Source organism: Ovis aries, chromosome 21 (genome assembly GCF_016772045.2).
Source record: "Ovis aries strain OAR_USU_Benz2616 breed Rambouillet chromosome 21, ARS-UI_Ramb_v3.0, whole genome shotgun sequence".
In the NCBI taxonomy this organism is placed as follows: domain Eukaryota; kingdom Metazoa; phylum Chordata; class Mammalia; order Artiodactyla; family Bovidae; genus Ovis; species Ovis aries.
Window position 1 is genome coordinate 39,081,147 of NC_056074.1, and position 16,141 is coordinate 39,097,287.

A 16,141-nucleotide genomic window follows, 5' to 3' on the forward strand; every position below is an offset into this window, starting at 1 on the left:
ACCAAGGCCCAGATAAAGGGAGGACTCAACCGCCATTGTCCATGGAGGCAGGGGAGTGGTGGGCCTTGCTCCTGGGTGGCCCTGACTCCACCTTCCCTGGCTGACCTCTGGGCCGGCCCTGCCCGAGATGCTGGGAGGATGTGGAGTGGCGAAAGAGGGGCTGCGGCAGGACTCTGGGGGTGCATAGGCCCGCCAGCACCCGGAAGGAGGAAGCGGCACAGGGTGTCTGTGGCTGGGCCTGGGATCCCCCACTCGGGGACTTCCTCTTCCTCTCAGGGCAGGTGTAGCTGCCGCAGTAGGACCAACACCCTGACCCCGTCATGGATGGGGGCAAGGGGCCCAGGATCAGAGACTTCCTGAGTGGCAGCCTGGCCACCTGGGTGAGAGGGCAGTGGGAGGGGGGTCTGGGGAGAGGAAACGAGCAGCAGGGAGGGGCTGGTGTGGCGGTGGGGGGAGAGAGGGCAGAGTGGGGCGTTGGGGGTGGGAAAGGGACTGAGGGGAGGGGTGGGCTTAAGTGGGGACAGAGAAGTCCAGGCAGCTGTGGGCAGGAAAAGGAGTCCGGACCCAGGGCCACTGGCATTCAGGGAACTGGTGAGGAGGGCGCAGGGCGCAGGGCGGCAGGTCAGAGGGGCTCAGGATTCACTCTGATGGTGAGGGTCTCCACCCCCTGCACCTGGGCAGGCCAGATGACTCCTTTGTGTTCCCACAGGCGCTGGGACTAGCCGGGCTGGTGGGGGAGGCGGAGGAACCAGAAGGGGAGGAGGAGGAGGAAGGAGAGGGGCCTCTGTGTCCGGAGAAGAGGTTCTTGCGTCTCAGCGATGGGGCCCTGCTCCTGCGGGTGCTGGGGATCATGTAAGGGGCATCAGAGGATGACCTGGGGTGGGGTGGGCCGTGAGGGGAGGGGGCCAGGCGGCCTGGGGGGAGGAGCCTGAGGGGTGGTTGGCAGAGCCTGCTTCAGGGGAGGCAGGTCCTCAGTCTTCCCTTCCACCGATTGCCCCTGTGCACACAGAGCTCCCAGTTCCCGAGGGGGCCCTCGAATGGTCAGAGGCCGTGACGACCCCACAGCCTGGAGGGTGCGGAACCTCAACCACCTGTGGGGCCGACTGAGGGACTTCTACCAGGTGAGGGGTCGGCAGGGGGAGGCTGTTCCCTGGGGGAGGCCCATCTCTTATCACCCGCCCCCTCCACCCCAGGAGGAGCTGCAGCTGCTGATCCTGTCGCCGCCCCCAGACCTCCAGATGCTGGGCTTTGACCCCTTCTCAGGTGCTCTCCCCCACCACCCCTCCACCCCTTCCTGCTTCTACCCACTGTCCCTCCCCGTTAACCCCTTGTGGCTTGCGCCCTGCAGAGGAGGCGGTGGAGGAGCTGGAAGGCATACTTAGGCTACTGCTGGGGGCGTCAGTGCAGGTGAGCAGCGCAAGGCAGGGCAGGGTCCAGCTCTGGCTGCAGAGGGGGCGGGGTGCCCTCTGGAGCCAGTCTCATCGCCCCTCTCCTCACCCTCCTGCAGTGCGAGCACCGGGAACTGTTCATCCGCCACATCCAGGGCCTCAGTCTGGAGGTCCAGAGCGAGCTGGCTGCTGCCATCCAGGAGGTACCATGACTTGGGCTGCCCTCTGGGACACCTGGCCCCCTTCTTCTTTGGCTGAACTGCTCTCCCTGGGTTCCAGGTGACCCAGCCAGGGGCGGGCTTGGTGCTGGTGCTAACTGGGCCAGAGCCTGGGGAGCTGGCGCCTCCGGAGCTGGAGATGCTGTCCCGGAGCCTGATGGGGACCCTGCTGAAGCTGGCACGGGAGCGCGACCTGGGGGCCCAGGTAGGCGGCGGCAGGTCAAGGAACAGGAGGACCATGGGATCCAGACATGTGGGGAAGGGGGCACTGGGGTCCAGATGTGGGGCTGGGGCTGTGGGTCTTGGGTCCGAAGGGCTGCAACAGCCAGATTCAGCTTGGGTAATTGGGAGCAGATGTGGGGGTCCTGGGAAGGGCTGCTCCTGACCCTTGACCTCCCACAGCGGCTGGCCGAACTGCTGCTGGACCGTGAGCCTGCCCCCTTGTTGCCTGAGGCTCCCGCCAGGATTTCCTCGGAGGGGGCCTCGCACCACTTGGCCCTGCAGCTGGCCAATGCCAAGGCCCAGCTGCGGCGCCTCCGGCAGGAGCTGTGAGTGCTGGGAGGGACCTGGGGGGCAGGCGGCAGGATGGGGTACCAGTTGGGATCAGGGCTGGAGGAAAAAGGCTGGAAGGGGCAGGTCCCCAGACCCCTCCTGCGTGCCTTCCCTCTAGCGAGGAGAAAGCGGAGCTGCTGCTGGATTCCCAAGCGGAGGTGCAGGGCTTGGAGGCCGAAATCCGAAGGCTCCGCCAGGAGGTGCGCTCAGATGTCCCCAGGCATGGTCGCGCATTTCTTAACCCCTTCCCCGCACCTTCCCCGTCCTCCTGCCTCCTCCAACCTGGTTCCTTCCCGTCCCAATCCCTCTGGTTGGCGGGTGGCCGGTCCTAACTCCGCACCCGTCTGGCTCAGGCCCAGGCGCTGACGGGACAGGCCAAGCGGGCGGAGCTGTACCGCGAGGAGGCAGAGGCGCTGCGGGAACGGGCGGGCCGCCTGCCCCGCCTGCAGGAGGAACTGCGACGCTGCCGAGAGCGCCTCCAGGCGGCCGAGGCCTGCAAGGGCCGGCTAGAGGTGAGGCGGGAGGCCGGGCTGCGGGGCTGGGGATAGGGTGGGCGTGGCCTCTGAGGGACAGGGTGGGCGTGGCCGCTGGGGACAGGGTGGGCCAAGAGAGGAGAGAGTTTGGCCGAGAGTCAGGCCTTAGTGGAGGCCCCAGGTGTTGCTAGGATAACGGGGTGAAGGGGTGTCTGAGGATAGGCCCTTTGAAGGATGGGGCAGGTAGAGGGGAGCGGTAGGCAAGGTGGAGGTGTTAGGCAAGGCTAGGTCCTGGAGAGGAGGGTGGGAGCGGTAGGGGAGGCAGCGTCTAAAGCTGGGGAAGCACCACTTCCCCAGCACCTAGGCAACGTCTAAAACACTAGGCTAAGTGGGGGCCTAGAAGGATGCCACCTTGGAAGGCCGTTTTTGAGAAGAGGCAGGGCCTACACAGGAGAAGGGCGGGGCCTGGTGCTGGGGAAGTGGTCCCTGGAGAGAACTTGGAGGCGGAGGGGCAGATGGAGGGGAGAGGCGGGGCCTGGAGAGCCACTAGGGTGTAGGGTCAGTTGGGGAGGGGAGCCTGGAGTGAGGGGAGGGGCGGGCATCCCGCCACTGGCTCTCTGCTCCCCACCAGGAGGAGCGGGTGCTCTCGGGGGCTCTGGAGGCCTCCAAGGCGCTGCTGGAGGAGCAGCTGGAGGCCGCTCAGGAGCGCTGTGCTCGGCTGCACGAGACCCAGCGCGAGAACCTGCTGCTGCGGACCCGGCTGGGCGAGGCCCACGCGGTGAGACCCCCGGTCACTCAGTGATCCGTGACCTCAGAGGCCCCAGGGTTCTTTGGTGGTCACTGACTCCTACTCCCTGTTTCCTCTGTGTATGTGTGTGTGCGCACTCAGTCATGTCCGACTCCGTGCGACCCCACAGACTCTAGCCTGCCAGGCTCCTCTGTCCATGGGATTCTCCAGGCAAGAATACTGCAGTGGGTTGCCATTTCCTTCCAGTGACTCTCTAGCGCCCACAGTGGGCTTCTCCGTAGCGGGGAGGGCTTGCCTGACCCTGCTCTCCCTTCTAGGAGCTGGACTCCCTGCGGCATCAGGTGGACCAGCTTGCAGAAGAGAATGTGGAGCTGGAACTGGAGCTTCAGCGGTGCCTGGAGCACCCCCCGGGCTCCCCTGGGGAAGGTGAGCAGGGCCCCAAGCGGCAGGGCTGCGGGTGGGAGCTGCCTCTGTTTCCTGTAGCTATTGAGGCTTCCCTGCTGGCTCAGACAGCAAAGAATGTCTGCAGTGCAAGAAACCCAGGTTCATTCCCGAGGCTGGGGAGATCCCCTGGAGGAGGAAATGGCTACCCACTCCAGTATCCTTACCTGGAGCATCCTGTGGACACAGGAGCCTGGTGGGCAACAGACCAAGGGGTCACAGAGTCAGACACGACTGAGCAACTAACACTTTCCCTCTTTTGCTTCATAGTGGGATTGGCTTCTGGTTCCATCCCCTTCCCCCAGGCCTGGTGTCAGGGGCGGGGGTGTATGTGAGGAGTCCCAAGGGAGCAGAGTGGACTTTGCTGACCTCATCTCCCACACCATAGAACCCCTGCCCGGAGTGGCTCCCTCGCTACATGATGAAGTGAGGGAGGCAGAGGCTGGGCGGCTGCGGACCCTGGAGCGGGAGAATCAGGAGCTTCGAGGCCTGCTCCGGGTGCTGCAGAGGCAGCCAGGTGGCCAGGTGAGTCCCCTCCAACCATCAGCAGGCCCTTCCTGGCCACCTCCTCTGGGTTTGACCATCCCTCTCATGTGATCTCATGAAAAGACCCTGTGCTCTCATTTGAAAAGACCCTGATGCTGGGAAAGATTGAAGGTGGGAGGAGAAGGGGATGACAGAGGATGAGATGGTTGGGTGGCATCACCGACTCAATGGACGTGAGTTTGAGTAAACTCTGGGAGTTGGTGATGGACAGGGAGGCCCTGCGTGCTGCAGTCCATGGGGTTGCAAAGAGTCAGACACGAACTGAACTCATGTGCCCTTAGCCCCGCCTACTGGAGGAGCAGAATGAAGACTCGGTGATTCGAGAGCCGGAATCAGCTCCGCAGACTTGCCTGGCCTCAGACCCTGGCCCCCAGGCCTTGGCTGCTCAGGCAGCAGATGAAGGCTCCCAGGCTTCGGACCCCGCTCCCCTGGAGTTTGAGTCAGCCCTCGAGGGGTCGGCATCTGATCTGGACCCACAGGTGGTGGAGAGGCCTCTCCAGACAGATGTCGTGGTCTCTGCAGACTCCATGCCCCAGGAGTCAGACCCAGACGCAGAGGCACAGGAGTTCCCGAAGAAGGCGGGCCTGGGAGCCCCTCTCCGGACCCCTGCCTCTGTGACCCTACCTCAGGGTCCTGAGGTTAACATTCAGGCCCAGCTGTCTCTGGGAGGAGAGACTGGGGAGTCGGTGCCAGAGGCCCTGAGGGTGAGACAGGAGGACCCAGAGAGCAAGCCGGGACCCTCGGAGACCAGCCTGTGTGTGCAGTTGGAGGAGCAGGGGACCCTAGACCAGAGGCTGGACCTACCCGAGGGGCAAACAGAGGCCAGAGAGCATGAACAGAGGTTGGGGGGGTTGGTCGGGGATGCAACCCAACGAAAGTCACAGAAGAAACTGGAAGGGGCTCCTGAAGTCCGGACCCGGGAGGCACAGGCCCCCGAGGAGATCCTGGTCAGTGGTGTCCCCGAGCGGGAGGCCCTCCAGGAGGAGGCAGCGCGGCTGAAGCGAGAGGCTGAGGCACTTCGAGCAGAGCTGGAGGCCCAAGCCCGGAGGCTGGAGGCCCGAGGCACGGAGGCTGCCCGCCTCTCGGAGGAGCTGGCTCAGGCCCGGAGGGCAGAGGCTGAGGCCCACCGGGAGGTGGAGGTCCAGGCCCGGGAGCTAGCCCGGTTGCGGGAGGCAGTGGAGTCTTCTGCCCGGGAGCTGGAGGCTGCATCGCGGGAGCGAGAGGCACTGGCGGAGGCGCTGGCAGCAGCTGGCCGCGAGCGGAGGCAGTGGGAGCGAGAGGCGCCCAGGCTACGGGCCCGGGCCGAGGAGGCCGAGGAGCGGCTGCACGTGCTGGAGGGTGAGGGCCGCCAGCACCTGGAGGAGGCTGAGACACAGCGCCGGGAGACGCAGGCCCTCCAGGAGGTATGGTGGGGGTCATGGCCAGAAGACAGGGTTCCAGGCCAGGTGCCGGGGTTTGGGGGTTATTAATTTCATTGGCAGCCACTGAGTACCCAGCACTGAGCTGGGTCTGGAGAGGTAAGGGCAAAGTCCACTCCCACTTCCCAAATGCGCACCTGGCCTGGGACTAGGGCAGATGTCCCCTGCCTTTGATGGGTGGCTGTAGGAGGTGGTGGGCGTGGAACTAGATGGCCTGGGTGAAAATCCTGACTCTCTGACTGTGGCAGTTTACTCAGTTGCACCCCAGTGCCTGCCTCTGTAAAATGGGGGTGCTCTTCATAGTTGCCTTCCTGGGGCTTTGGAAGGCCGATGGAAACAGTGGTGTGAAGAGTCTAGTTCATGGTGGGCAAAGGCTCAAGATACATTGGTTGTCACGGGCAGAGTGCTTTGCAATCCATGGGAATGGGAACTGATGCCAGGGTCGGGGCAGGGAGGCTTCGGGGAGGGTTCTAAGGAAAGATCGAGATCTCACTAGGTGGGGAAGGATATTTCATCCAGGGGGAACAGCAAGTGCAAAGACTTGAAGGTATTAGAGATGCTCAGGGGCCCGGGCAACATGGGGGTAGGTGGAGAAGTGTGTCAGGCCAGTTTTGTGGGTATTGGTACTTCATCCCCAGACGGGGAAATTCACCCAAGGGTGTGAGCCGACCTATGTGATGCTGCATTTGGGGAGAGTCACCTTGGTGTACAAGGGGACCTGGGGCCGTAGGAAGGCAGTGCCCGTGGTCAAGGTGGCAGGTGAGAGAATTCCCTGGTGGTCCAGTGGACTCTGTGCCTGCAGTACAGGGAGCAGAGGTTCAATCCCTGGTCAGGGAACTCAGATCCTGCAAGTTTCATGGCGTGGCAAAAAAAGAAAGAAAAAGAAGTGGCAGGTGTGGCTGGCCAGAGCTGGGATGGGGGTTGGAGAAGAGAGAAAACCTGGAAACCCCTGTATTCATTCATTCGAGCATGTTTGCAGGCATCTTCTTGGCACCAGGCCCTGTACTAGGCAGCCAGCACTCGCAGCCTCTGGGAGACACTCACCCTCACCATCTGGGGTGGAGACAGGACTCTGCGGGGAGCCGTAGGGGTCTAGGAAGCACGCTGGACTCAGGCTGGGGCTCATCAGGGAAGGCTTCCTGGAGGAGTAGAGAGAGTGGCAATGAGCCAGGAAGAGGAGCAGGCCCGTTTGCAGGGGTGGAGTGTGAGGCAGGGAGTGGAGCGAGGTGACATGAAGACTTCCTTAAGCAGGTGTCCTATTGGGCAAGGCTTCATCTTCCTTCTGAGCAAAGGGAGGAGTTGCAGCTGTTTTCAGGAGGAAGACGAGGAGTCAGTGGAGGGTATAATGTGAGCAGAGTAGTCAGATCTGCAGGTTGGAGGCCCCTCAGGGGAAGCGGAAGAGACCGTGAGGCAAGGGGATGGGTGTCCGGGCCAGTGCGGCCCAGGGCTGGGGCGAGGGTATGCTGCAGCACGCGCGTGTTCAGTCACGTCTGACCTTTTGTGACCCCACGGACTGTAGCTCGCCAGGCTCTTCTGTCCATGGAAGCTTCCAGGCAAGAATACTGGAGTGGGTTGCCACTTCCTACTCCAGGGGATCTTCCCGACTCAGGGATTAAACCTGCATCTCTTGCATCTCCTCCATTGGCAGCAGATTCTTTACCATTGGTACCACTTGGGAAGTATCAGATCTTCTGGAAGCTGAGCAGGTTCCTTGTTGCACAGAGCAGGACACTGAGGTTCAGAGAGGAGAAGTTATTTGCTCCGAGACACCTCCTGACGGTGAGGAGTCAGGAACATGCTGTTGGCTTGGTCTGGGGCATGTGAGAATTGAGAGTGTGGGTGAGAGGGTAAGGCCAAGAGCTTGTCTCTGGGGTCCACTCTGTAGGAGCTGAGAGATGCTGGCAGATAGATCTGGGTTATAGCTCAGCTCCCCTACTCAGCTGTGTGGCTTGGGGCCAGTTACTCCTCTCTGAGTCTCCGTTTCCTTACTTGTAAAACCAGAATAAAAATGATACCTATGTCACAAGATCCTGTAAGATAATGAACGCAGAATGCTTGGGGCAGCGCCTGGCACTCAGTATGGGCTTAATCAGTGGAGAGGGAATGCCAGCCAGTGGGTGGGGAAGAGCTGGCAGGGCTGGCTGGCCAAAAGAGCTGGCTCTGAGGACCAAGAGGGTGGAAGACATTAAGGACAAAGGGGAATTTTGTGAGATTTCCTGGAGGAGCCGTTCCTGGTGATGACTGTGTGTGGTGCAGGGGGAGGTGGCTGGCCAGGGGAGGAAGGTGAGGGAACCAGGGGCCAAGGGGGTTGTCCGAGTGGGCCTCCCCACTGCAGGGGTCGGTGGGGGCGGAGGCACAGTGGCTGGAGCCCTGGGGGCTGTGGCCGGGGCCTGGAGGGGGCAGGGCAGGGGTCCCGCCTGAGATGCGGGTCTTCGTGGGCATCCCTGTTTTCCGTCCTGGGGCTCTTGTGGCTGGGGGCTGTGGGCATCAAAGTTTAGTGGGACTTTTAGTTTTTCAGCGAGAGGCAGTAGCCACCTGGAAGTGCAGTGACCGTAGGGGCTGGCCCGGGTGGAGTTGCTAAGCCAGGAAGATCAGAGCAAAGATGGGTAGGCTCCATTTCCAAGGGCAGGACTTGGTGGGCGGTTGTCATGGTTGGCCCTTCCCCATGGTTTCGTCCTGCTGGAGCCCCTCCACCCCCACCCTGAACCTCAGAATGGTTCAATCTACCACTCTGGGGGCGGGGGCCACAGGCCAGAGCGGGTCTCCCACCCACTTCCTCAATGGTATGGCCCAACCGCCACAGGCCTGGCCAGCAGCAAGCATCCTGGCCCTCCCCTTCCCAGCTCCCACTGTGGTTAGGCCTGGCCTTTACCAGGTTCCTGCCCTTTGTGGCCATCCCCCTGTGGCTGAGAGTACTCTCCAGACCCGCCGCCTCTGAGCACCTCTTCCCCTCACCTGCCCCGTGTGGCCTCAGCACGCAGGGAGCATCCAGCTGTCACTGGGCACATGAGGAACCATGGATTCAAAGAGGTGAAGACATGTGCCCAGCGAGCGTCTCTGAGCCCTGGCCCAGGGGCTCCCCTCACTCCCTGGCAGGCTTATAATCCCCGGCTCTCTCATACCCCGTCTGCAAGGCCATCAGGCTTTGCTCCCATTTTACAGATCAGGGCGTAGAGGCCCAGAGATATTTGCTCAGGGTGACAGATCAAGGACAGAAGGCCAGGTCTCCTGACGCTCAGGCCTGGTGAGGGTGGAGGTCTACCCTTCTGGCCCTGAGTCTGCTCTGCCTGCCCTCAGGAGCTGGAGAAGGCCGTGGTGCGGGGCCGGGAGCTGGGGGCCCGACTGGAGCGTCTGCAGAATGAGCTGGAACGGGCAGCCCTGGAACGCCAGGAATTTCTGCGGGAACAGGAGTTCCAGCACCAGAGGTGGAGCACTCTCCAAGGGGCAGAGAGGGGCAGGTAAAGACTTGGGGAGGGCTGGGTGCTAAGACTTCTCCCGGCAGGTACCAGGGCCTGGAGCAGCGGCTGGAAGCTGAGCTGCAGGCGGCGGCCACCAGCAAGGAGGAGGCGCTGATGGAGCTCAGAAAGAGGGCCCTGCTGTTGGAGGACGAGCTGTTCAAGGTGAGGCCATCGCCCGGGTTCCTGGGGCCTGAGCCCACCCCTGTCTCCATCCTCGGGTAGGTATTTCAGGGCCCCCCTCTTGTCTTGCCCCTCAGTTCTTGGCCAGTCGCTTGCCTTGCGCGCCCTTTCAGGGTCTCTAGGAAGAAGTGCTGTGCTGGGAGCCAGGTAGCTCTGTCCAGGCCTTGTTGCTTCCATTCTTCAACCTGACTGAGCCTGGCTGCTTGACTCTGAGGCACCTGCTGTGTCTCTCCTGCGGGGGCCCCACCACTTCCTGAGCTCAGCGCCAACAGTCATAAATTAGGGATCATTTCTGACTCTCTTGTTGCACACCGGCTTGGCCCTGGTGTGGTGCGGGCCCCGTACCAGGCTGCCACTGCCCTCGGGGGGCTCGCTGTCCACTTGGGAAGGAGACAAGAACATAGCCAGTGGGCCCCCAGCAGACCGCCCAGCCGGCAGCTGTGGGATTGCCAAGGGAGGTTTGTTGGGCTGCCCCCAGACCCCTGCGATGCCCTCGTGTGACCTCCCAGGGTCTCTCCTTACAGCTGCGCCAGGGTGCCGCGGGATTGGGGCCCCAGGAGCAAACGGAGCTCAAGGGCACGGAGGCCCAGAGCGTGCGGCTCATCGAGGTGGAGCGCAGTGTGAGTGTCAGGCTGTGGTGGGCGCGGGGCTGGGGGGGCAGGGGGCAGTGCCCCAGAGACCCGGGCCCCTGCTAATCACCTCCCTCCAACCCCCCAACAGAATGCCACGCTGGCAGCTGAGAAGGCTGCTCTGCAGGGCCAGCTGCAGCACCTGGAGGGGCAGCTGGGGAGCCTGCAGGAACGCGCCCAGGAGCTGCTGCTGCAGAGTCAGAGGGCCCAGGAGAACAGCAGCCGGCTGCAGGTGGGCCCGGCCCCCCATCCCTTCCCGCCCACGGCCCTCCACCTGACCCCTGCTCCTACGCCTGCCGGCCTCCAGCCCCCCATCAGTGCCCCTTTCACCCCCTCTCCAGGAGCCCTCCCCTCCACGGCCGGCCATCCGTCCCTCTGGCTTTCCCTGCCCCGACCCCAGCCCCATCTGTCCCGTCCTAGCCTTGTGCCACTGGCCCTTGGCCCCCACCCGATGGTTCTCTCTCCTTTCCTCCGCCCTCTGCCTTCTGCCCCCTGTCCCTTACCCCCCTTTCCAGCCTGGGATGGCCCCCCACAGCAGCCCCTCACCCCGCTCTCCCCTCTGGCCTAGGCCGAGAAGTCTGTACTGGAGACCCAGGGCCAGGAGCTGCACAGGAAGCTGGGGCTGCTGGAGGAGGAGGTGCAGGCAGCGCGGCGCTCCCAGGAGGAGACCCGCGGGCAGCAGCAGGCCCTGCTGCGGGACCACGAGGCCCTGGCGCAGCTGCAGCGGCGGCAGGAGGCTGAGCTGGAGGGGCTGCTGGCCCGGCACCGCGACCTCAAGGCCAACATGCGGGCGCTGGAGCTGGCCCATCGGGAGCTGCAGGGCCGGTGAGCAGCCCCCTCCAAGCTCGCAGCTCCTCTCCCGGGTGCCCCTTGTCCGCCCAGAGCAGGCTCCCTGTTCCCTGGGAACCACCAGCAGGCCCCTCTCCCTGGCTGTGCCCTCTTGTGCGGCAGGGCTCTCTGCACTTCCAGGGTGGGATCACCCTGGAGCTTCATCGGTGGTCCGGAGTGGTGGGCACCCAGCACAGCATTCTGCCCCGTGGCTTTGCCCCCTGGGGCCTATGCTTAGGAGATGGAGGACTTCCAGATGGTCCAGCTGCCTGCTTGCCCTGGCCCCGGTCCTTGCAGCCCCCTGAGCCCCTGATTCATCGCAGGCACGAACAGCTGCAGGCCCAGAAGGCCAACGTGGAGGCGCAGGAGGTGGCCCTGCTGGCAGAGCGTGAACGCCTGGTGCAGGACGGGCATCGGCAGCGGGGCCTGGAGGAGGAGCTCCGGAGGCTGCAGAGCGAGCATGACAGGTACCAGCCTGGGCACAGCCCCTCCCCGCCTCGGCCAGTTCTCAGTGTTCCCATCTGCGAAGTGGGTTGATGGTGATTTAGTCCCTTTCCCCACGGGGTCCCGCTTTGCCTCCTCTCCTCGTTTTGGTTCCTCTGCCATCATGAATGGCCCAGTTGAGGTGGGCCGGGGGGGTGGGGTGTTCCTCTTGGAAAGCAGGTCTCCCTGCCTCTGCAGGGCTCAGATGATGCTGGCGGAGGTGTCCCGGGAGCGCGGGGAGTTACAGGGGGAACGCGGGGAGCTGCGGGGCCGGCTGGCGAGGCTGGAGCTGGAGCGGGCACAGCTGGAGGCCCAGAGCCAGCGACTGCGGGAGTCCAACCAGCAGCTGGACTTGAGTGCCTGCCGGCTGACCACACAGTGCGAGGTGTGGTGAGGGGTGGGTGGCAGGGGAGGGAGAGCGGCTGCAGGGGAGGGTGGGGTTGGAAAGATCCAGAATCGGGTGGAAGGCAGCTGCCCTGAGCCCGGTTAAGCGTCCCCCACCGCCCCCGCTTGTTTGTCCTGCCGTCTGCCTGTGACAGCTGTTGACAGAGCTCCGGAGCGCCCAGGAAGAGGAGAACCGGCAGCTGCTGGCCGAGGTGCAGGCGCTGAGCAGGGAGAACCGGGAGCTCCTGGAGCGCAGCCTGGAGAGCCGGGACCACCTGCATCGCGAGCAGCGCGAGTACCTGTGAGGGGCTGCAGGGGCCGGTGTGGCTGCCCCTTGGGACCTCTATGGGCGATTCCCTGGGAAGGCCTGGGGGAAAGAGGAGGCTGAACCTCCCGGGGGCTCGGGTAGCACGGTGTATCAACCCATCCTGGGGCATGTTGCTGTTTAACCAGCAGGGGTGTACCTTGCGTTCATGCCCAGGCCTCAAGTCCACCTCCTCCTTCCCCATCCTCCCAGGGACCAGCTCAACGCCCTGCGCCGGGAGAAGCAGAAGCTGGTGGAAAAAATCATGGACCAGTACCGCGTGCTGGAGCCTGGGCCCCTGCCCCGGACCAAGTGAGCAGGCCGCTCCACCCTGGAGGGCCCGAGGTGTTCCCTACCTTGCCCCTGCCCTGCCCTGCCCTCTGAGCCCTGGCCTAGCCCGGGTCCAGGCCCAAGTGAGGGTTGGCCTGGCCTCTGCCACCCCCGACATGGCCCTCTTGCCCTCCTTCCTCCCTGGCCTGACCCCACCTCTTGTGCCCTCTTGCCCCCAGGAAGGGCAGCTGGCTGGCAGACAAGGTGAAGAGGCTGATGCGGCCCCGGCGGGAGGGGGGCCCCCATGGGGGGCCGCGCCTGGGGGCCGATGGGGCTGGCAGCACTGAGAGCCTGGGGGGCCCCCCAGAGACGGAGCTCCCCGAGGGCAGGGAGGCGGATGGGACAGGTGGGTCTGGGGCCCTGCTGTCCCCAGGGGCTTGCCAGTGCCCCTGGTCTTCCTGTGTGGCTTGCGCATGTGTTCCCTACTGGCCTTTCCTGCTGCAGCTCCCCCCCCCCCCCCCCGCCGCCCTCCCCCCATCAGATGGTTCTGGTGACTCTCTGCCCTGGGTCCCTGCTGTGTCCCTCTCGGCTGGCACCTCCCTCCCGCCCGCACTGCTACCCACCCGGTCCTACCCATCCAGAGCGGTGCCTAGGACCTCGGAGCAGCAGGGACTTTAGTCAGAGATCACTTATCCCAGACAGCAGACGAGGAAGCCGAGGCCCAGGGAGGGGAAGCACCTTGCCCAAGGTCACACAGTGAGTTAGTGTCAGAGCCAGCACAGGGTCCTGCCTCCAGTCGCCACCTCCATCCATTCAACCTTGCCCGCCCCCACTCCCAGCCCCCATCTCTGCAGCCTCGTGTCCCCTGTGGCGCCCACTCGGCTTCCTCCTGACAGTCCCGCCCCCCCCGCCCCCCCCCAGCTCTCCCAGCACTGCTCGGACACCTCCCCCCACCCTTGCCTCTTGCAGGGTCCCCCTCACCGGCACCCATGCGCCGGGCACAGAGCTCCCTGTGTCTGCGGGATGAGACACTGGCGGGTGGGCAGCGGCGGAAACTCAGCTCAAGATTCCCCGTGGGGCGAAGCTCTGAGTCATTCAGTCCTGGGGATACCCCCCGGCAGCGATTCCGACAGCGGCGCCCAGGGCCCCTGGGGGCACCCGGCTCCCATGGCAAAGGTGAGGGAGAAGGGTCCCTGGGGGCCCTCTGGCTCCCTGGGGGAGGGGGCTTCCCTCCTGGCTCCTGTGTCTCCCATCCTGCTGCCTCTGTTCTGGCCCTCATGGCCCAGTGGCCACCTTGTGCCCCCAGGACCTGGCGTGGGATGGGGCGGCTCCATCGAGACCCTGGCGGAACACGAAGCAGATGCCAACAGAGAGAGTGAGTGAGGGCCTGGGAGGAAGGCGGGTGTTTGCCCTTCCTGGGCCCCTGGCAGGCCTCATTCACCCATTCACTCATTTGACCATGAGCCTTTCTGGAATGCCAGGTGACGTGTTACTTGGGAATATAACAGAGAACGTTCTGGTATGGGGAGCTGGGAGACAGCTCATGATATGCATAAAAATAATTATCTACAATAGCTTGTCCAATAGAACTATGACGTGAGCTCCATGTGTGGTTTAAAATGTTTAGGTAGCCTCATCAGAGGATCTTTGTGACCCCCATGGACTGTAGTCTGCCAGCGTCCTCCGTCCATGGGATTTCCCAGGCAAGGATACTGGCATAGGTTGCCATTTCCTTTTCCAGGGGATCTTCCTGGCCCAGGGATCAAACCTGGGTCTCCCGCATTGCAGGCAGACTCTTTACCACCTGAGCCACCAGGGAAACCCCCATCAGAGGAAGTAATGAGACATGTAAAATTAATTAATATTAGCATATTAATTGGAGAAGGAAATGGTAACTGGTGGGCTGCCGTCTATGGGGTCGCACAGAGTCAGACACGACTGAAGCAACTTAGCAGCAGCAGTAGCAGCATATTAATATATAAATATATGGTATATATTTAATATACTATATATTATATATATTTAATACATTTAATAAATTATACATCAACACACCAACATACTCTATTAATACATATTAATATTGATATTATATATTAATACATTTCAATATCACAGCATATATTAATATTAGAATAGTAATATATTTTGTTTAACTCAGTATGCCTAAACTATTACCATTTTAGACATGTAGTCAGTGTAAAAAATCCTTAATGAGATAGTTCATTTTTTTCACACTAAGTCTGAAGTCCAGTGGTATTTTACACCCAAGCACACTGCAGTTCAGACTGGCCACATCTCAGGTGCCCAGTCCTGTCCTGGGGAGCTCAGCCCTACAGTATTAGGAGGTGACAGTGTCCTGGGGAAAAAAAGGAGAGCAAGATGGGTGAGATCAGGAGCCCCGGGTGGGCAGGTGGCGAGGTCAGGTAGGGAGCTCAGGGCAGGCCTCCGAGAGGAGGTGAAGCTGAAGCAAAGGCTTGGAGGTGAGGGTGTGTCCTGTCCGTGTGTCTGGGGAATTGAGTTCCTGGCAGAGGGAAGAGCTGAAGCGAAGGCATGGTATGTTCGAGGCTCGGCCAGGCGGCTGGGAGCCCCTTGGAGAGGGTAAGCCTGAGCTGAGCTTTTCCCTCCAGGCCTCGAGGTACAGGAACCGGAGAAGCGAACTCTCGCCCCTTCTCTCAGCCAGTGACACCGCATGGATGGAGAGCTTGGGAGCGGAGTGTTCTCAGCACTGGAGTCTCGGTGGGGACCCCAGGCAGCCCAATAATGTGGGGAGGCAGGGCACTCACGGCGAGTCCTTGGACAAGGAGACCTGGGCCCCCGGATCCTCCACGGCCTGCAGTGGGGGCCGGAGCTGGAGCTGGGATGAATTTGTGGACAGGGGGGACGGCTGGCCCCCACAAACAGCTCACTGTTGGGGCTCGGCCCTGCAGCCATCCCTGAGGAGGCGGTCCCCGGGGAAGCTCTCAGCTGAGGGAGGCAGGCAGGAGTGGGCAAGAGAGCCCCCAGCCCGGCCCAGGAGGGGAGCCAAGGACCATTCCCTGAGGACGGTGACCTCGGTCCATTTCTGAACCTTGGCTCAGATGTGAGGGACAGGAGAATAAAACTGGGATGCAACCACTTACTCTGCGCTCTGTGTCTACCGGCCACAGCCAGGAGCCACTCGCTGCCAGGGACGTGGGGCCTGGAGTTCTCTGCTGACAGGGGCCTGGTAGCTATTGGCTTCCTTGCCCTGCATGGGGCAGCAAAGGGCTTTCCTCAGGGGAGGGGCCGGTTGGGCTGGTGGGGAGGCTCTGAGCGGCCAGCAGTGGGTGGGGGTCTGGGCCTGGGCTCCTGAGAGGGGGCAGTGAAATACTCAGAGGGCCTGCGCCCACCCTGTCCTGCACCCCCTTCTCTCCTTTTACTGCTTCCTGCCTCCTCATCCTCTCATCTCCACCCCTTTGGGGCTGAGCCCCTCCCCGGGGAGTTTACAGCCTGGGGGCAGTGAGGCGCTATTGTGGAGCTGGGAAGGATGCCGGGGGTCTCTGACCAGGGCCTCTTGGATGACTGATGCCTGGGAGGGGAGCAACTGGGCTGGGCGACAGGGCCACAGGACGTGAGTCAGGGCACCTGGGGCCGCCCCAAGTAGGGTGGGGCTGCCCGGCTGAGGTGAGGCAGCCTGAATCTGGGGGTGGCAAGAGCTGGGAGGGGTGACCAGGCCTGCCTCCCCAGGGTGACCTATGTAGCCTGACTCACTGGGTTTCCACAACCCTCCCCTTGGGGCTCACCCGCTGCTCTGCCCTTGTCAGACTGAGTTTCTGAGGTCGGTGGCATGGGAGTGGACA

General features: G+C 62.8%; 1 protein-coding gene across 5 annotated transcripts; it reads left to right on the top strand.

Moving 5' to 3' along the window:
* The first annotated feature begins 274 nt into the window (after positions 1-274).
* On the top strand, positions 275-15,597 carry CCDC88B (coiled-coil domain containing 88B). Of its 5 annotated transcripts, XR_006057533.2 has the most exons (28): positions 275-380; positions 710-852; positions 1,010-1,121; positions 1,194-1,263; positions 1,349-1,407; positions 1,508-1,591; positions 1,668-1,811; positions 2,009-2,154; positions 2,277-2,358; positions 2,512-2,670; positions 3,263-3,409; positions 3,697-3,805; positions 4,209-4,345; positions 4,648-5,769; positions 9,082-9,209; positions 9,287-9,404; positions 9,947-10,042; positions 10,143-10,283; positions 10,620-10,876; positions 11,203-11,346; positions 11,561-11,747; positions 11,902-12,047; positions 12,264-12,362; positions 12,560-12,726; positions 13,290-13,496; positions 13,627-13,695; positions 14,951-15,059; positions 15,470-15,597. XR_006057533.2 is itself a non-coding variant. In XM_027959606.3 (27 exons), exons 1-27 carry the CDS (start codon positions 321-323, stop codon positions 15,004-15,006), a joined length of 4,389 nt encoding a protein of 1,462 aa, XP_027815407.2. In that variant the 5' UTR covers positions 275-320; the 3' UTR covers positions 15,007-15,441. The 5 variants fall into 5 exon arrangements, 4 of the variants coding, with proteins under 4 accessions (XP_027815407.2, XP_042094218.1, XP_042094217.1 ...); XM_027959606.3 differs by lacking the exon at positions 15,470-15,597 and having other exon boundaries at positions 14,951-15,441; XM_042238284.2 differs by lacking the exons at positions 710-852; positions 15,470-15,597 and having other exon boundaries at positions 14,951-15,441.
* Positions 15,598-16,141: the final 544 nt, after the last annotated feature.

Bases quoted from the DNA above. Each gene is read 5' to 3' on its own strand.
- CCDC88B (XM_027959606.3), top strand. From the start codon at position 321: ATGGATGGGGGCAAGGGGCCCAGGATCAGAGACTTCCTGAGTGGCAGC. The intron at 2,671-3,262 runs GTGAGGCGGGAG...GCTCCCCACCAG, and splicing joins CCTGCAAGGGCCGGCTAGAG to GAGGAGCGGGTGCTCTCGGG. The intron at 10,043-10,142 runs GTGAGTGTCAGG...ACCCCCCAACAG, and splicing joins TCATCGAGGTGGAGCGCAGT to AATGCCACGCTGGCAGCTGA.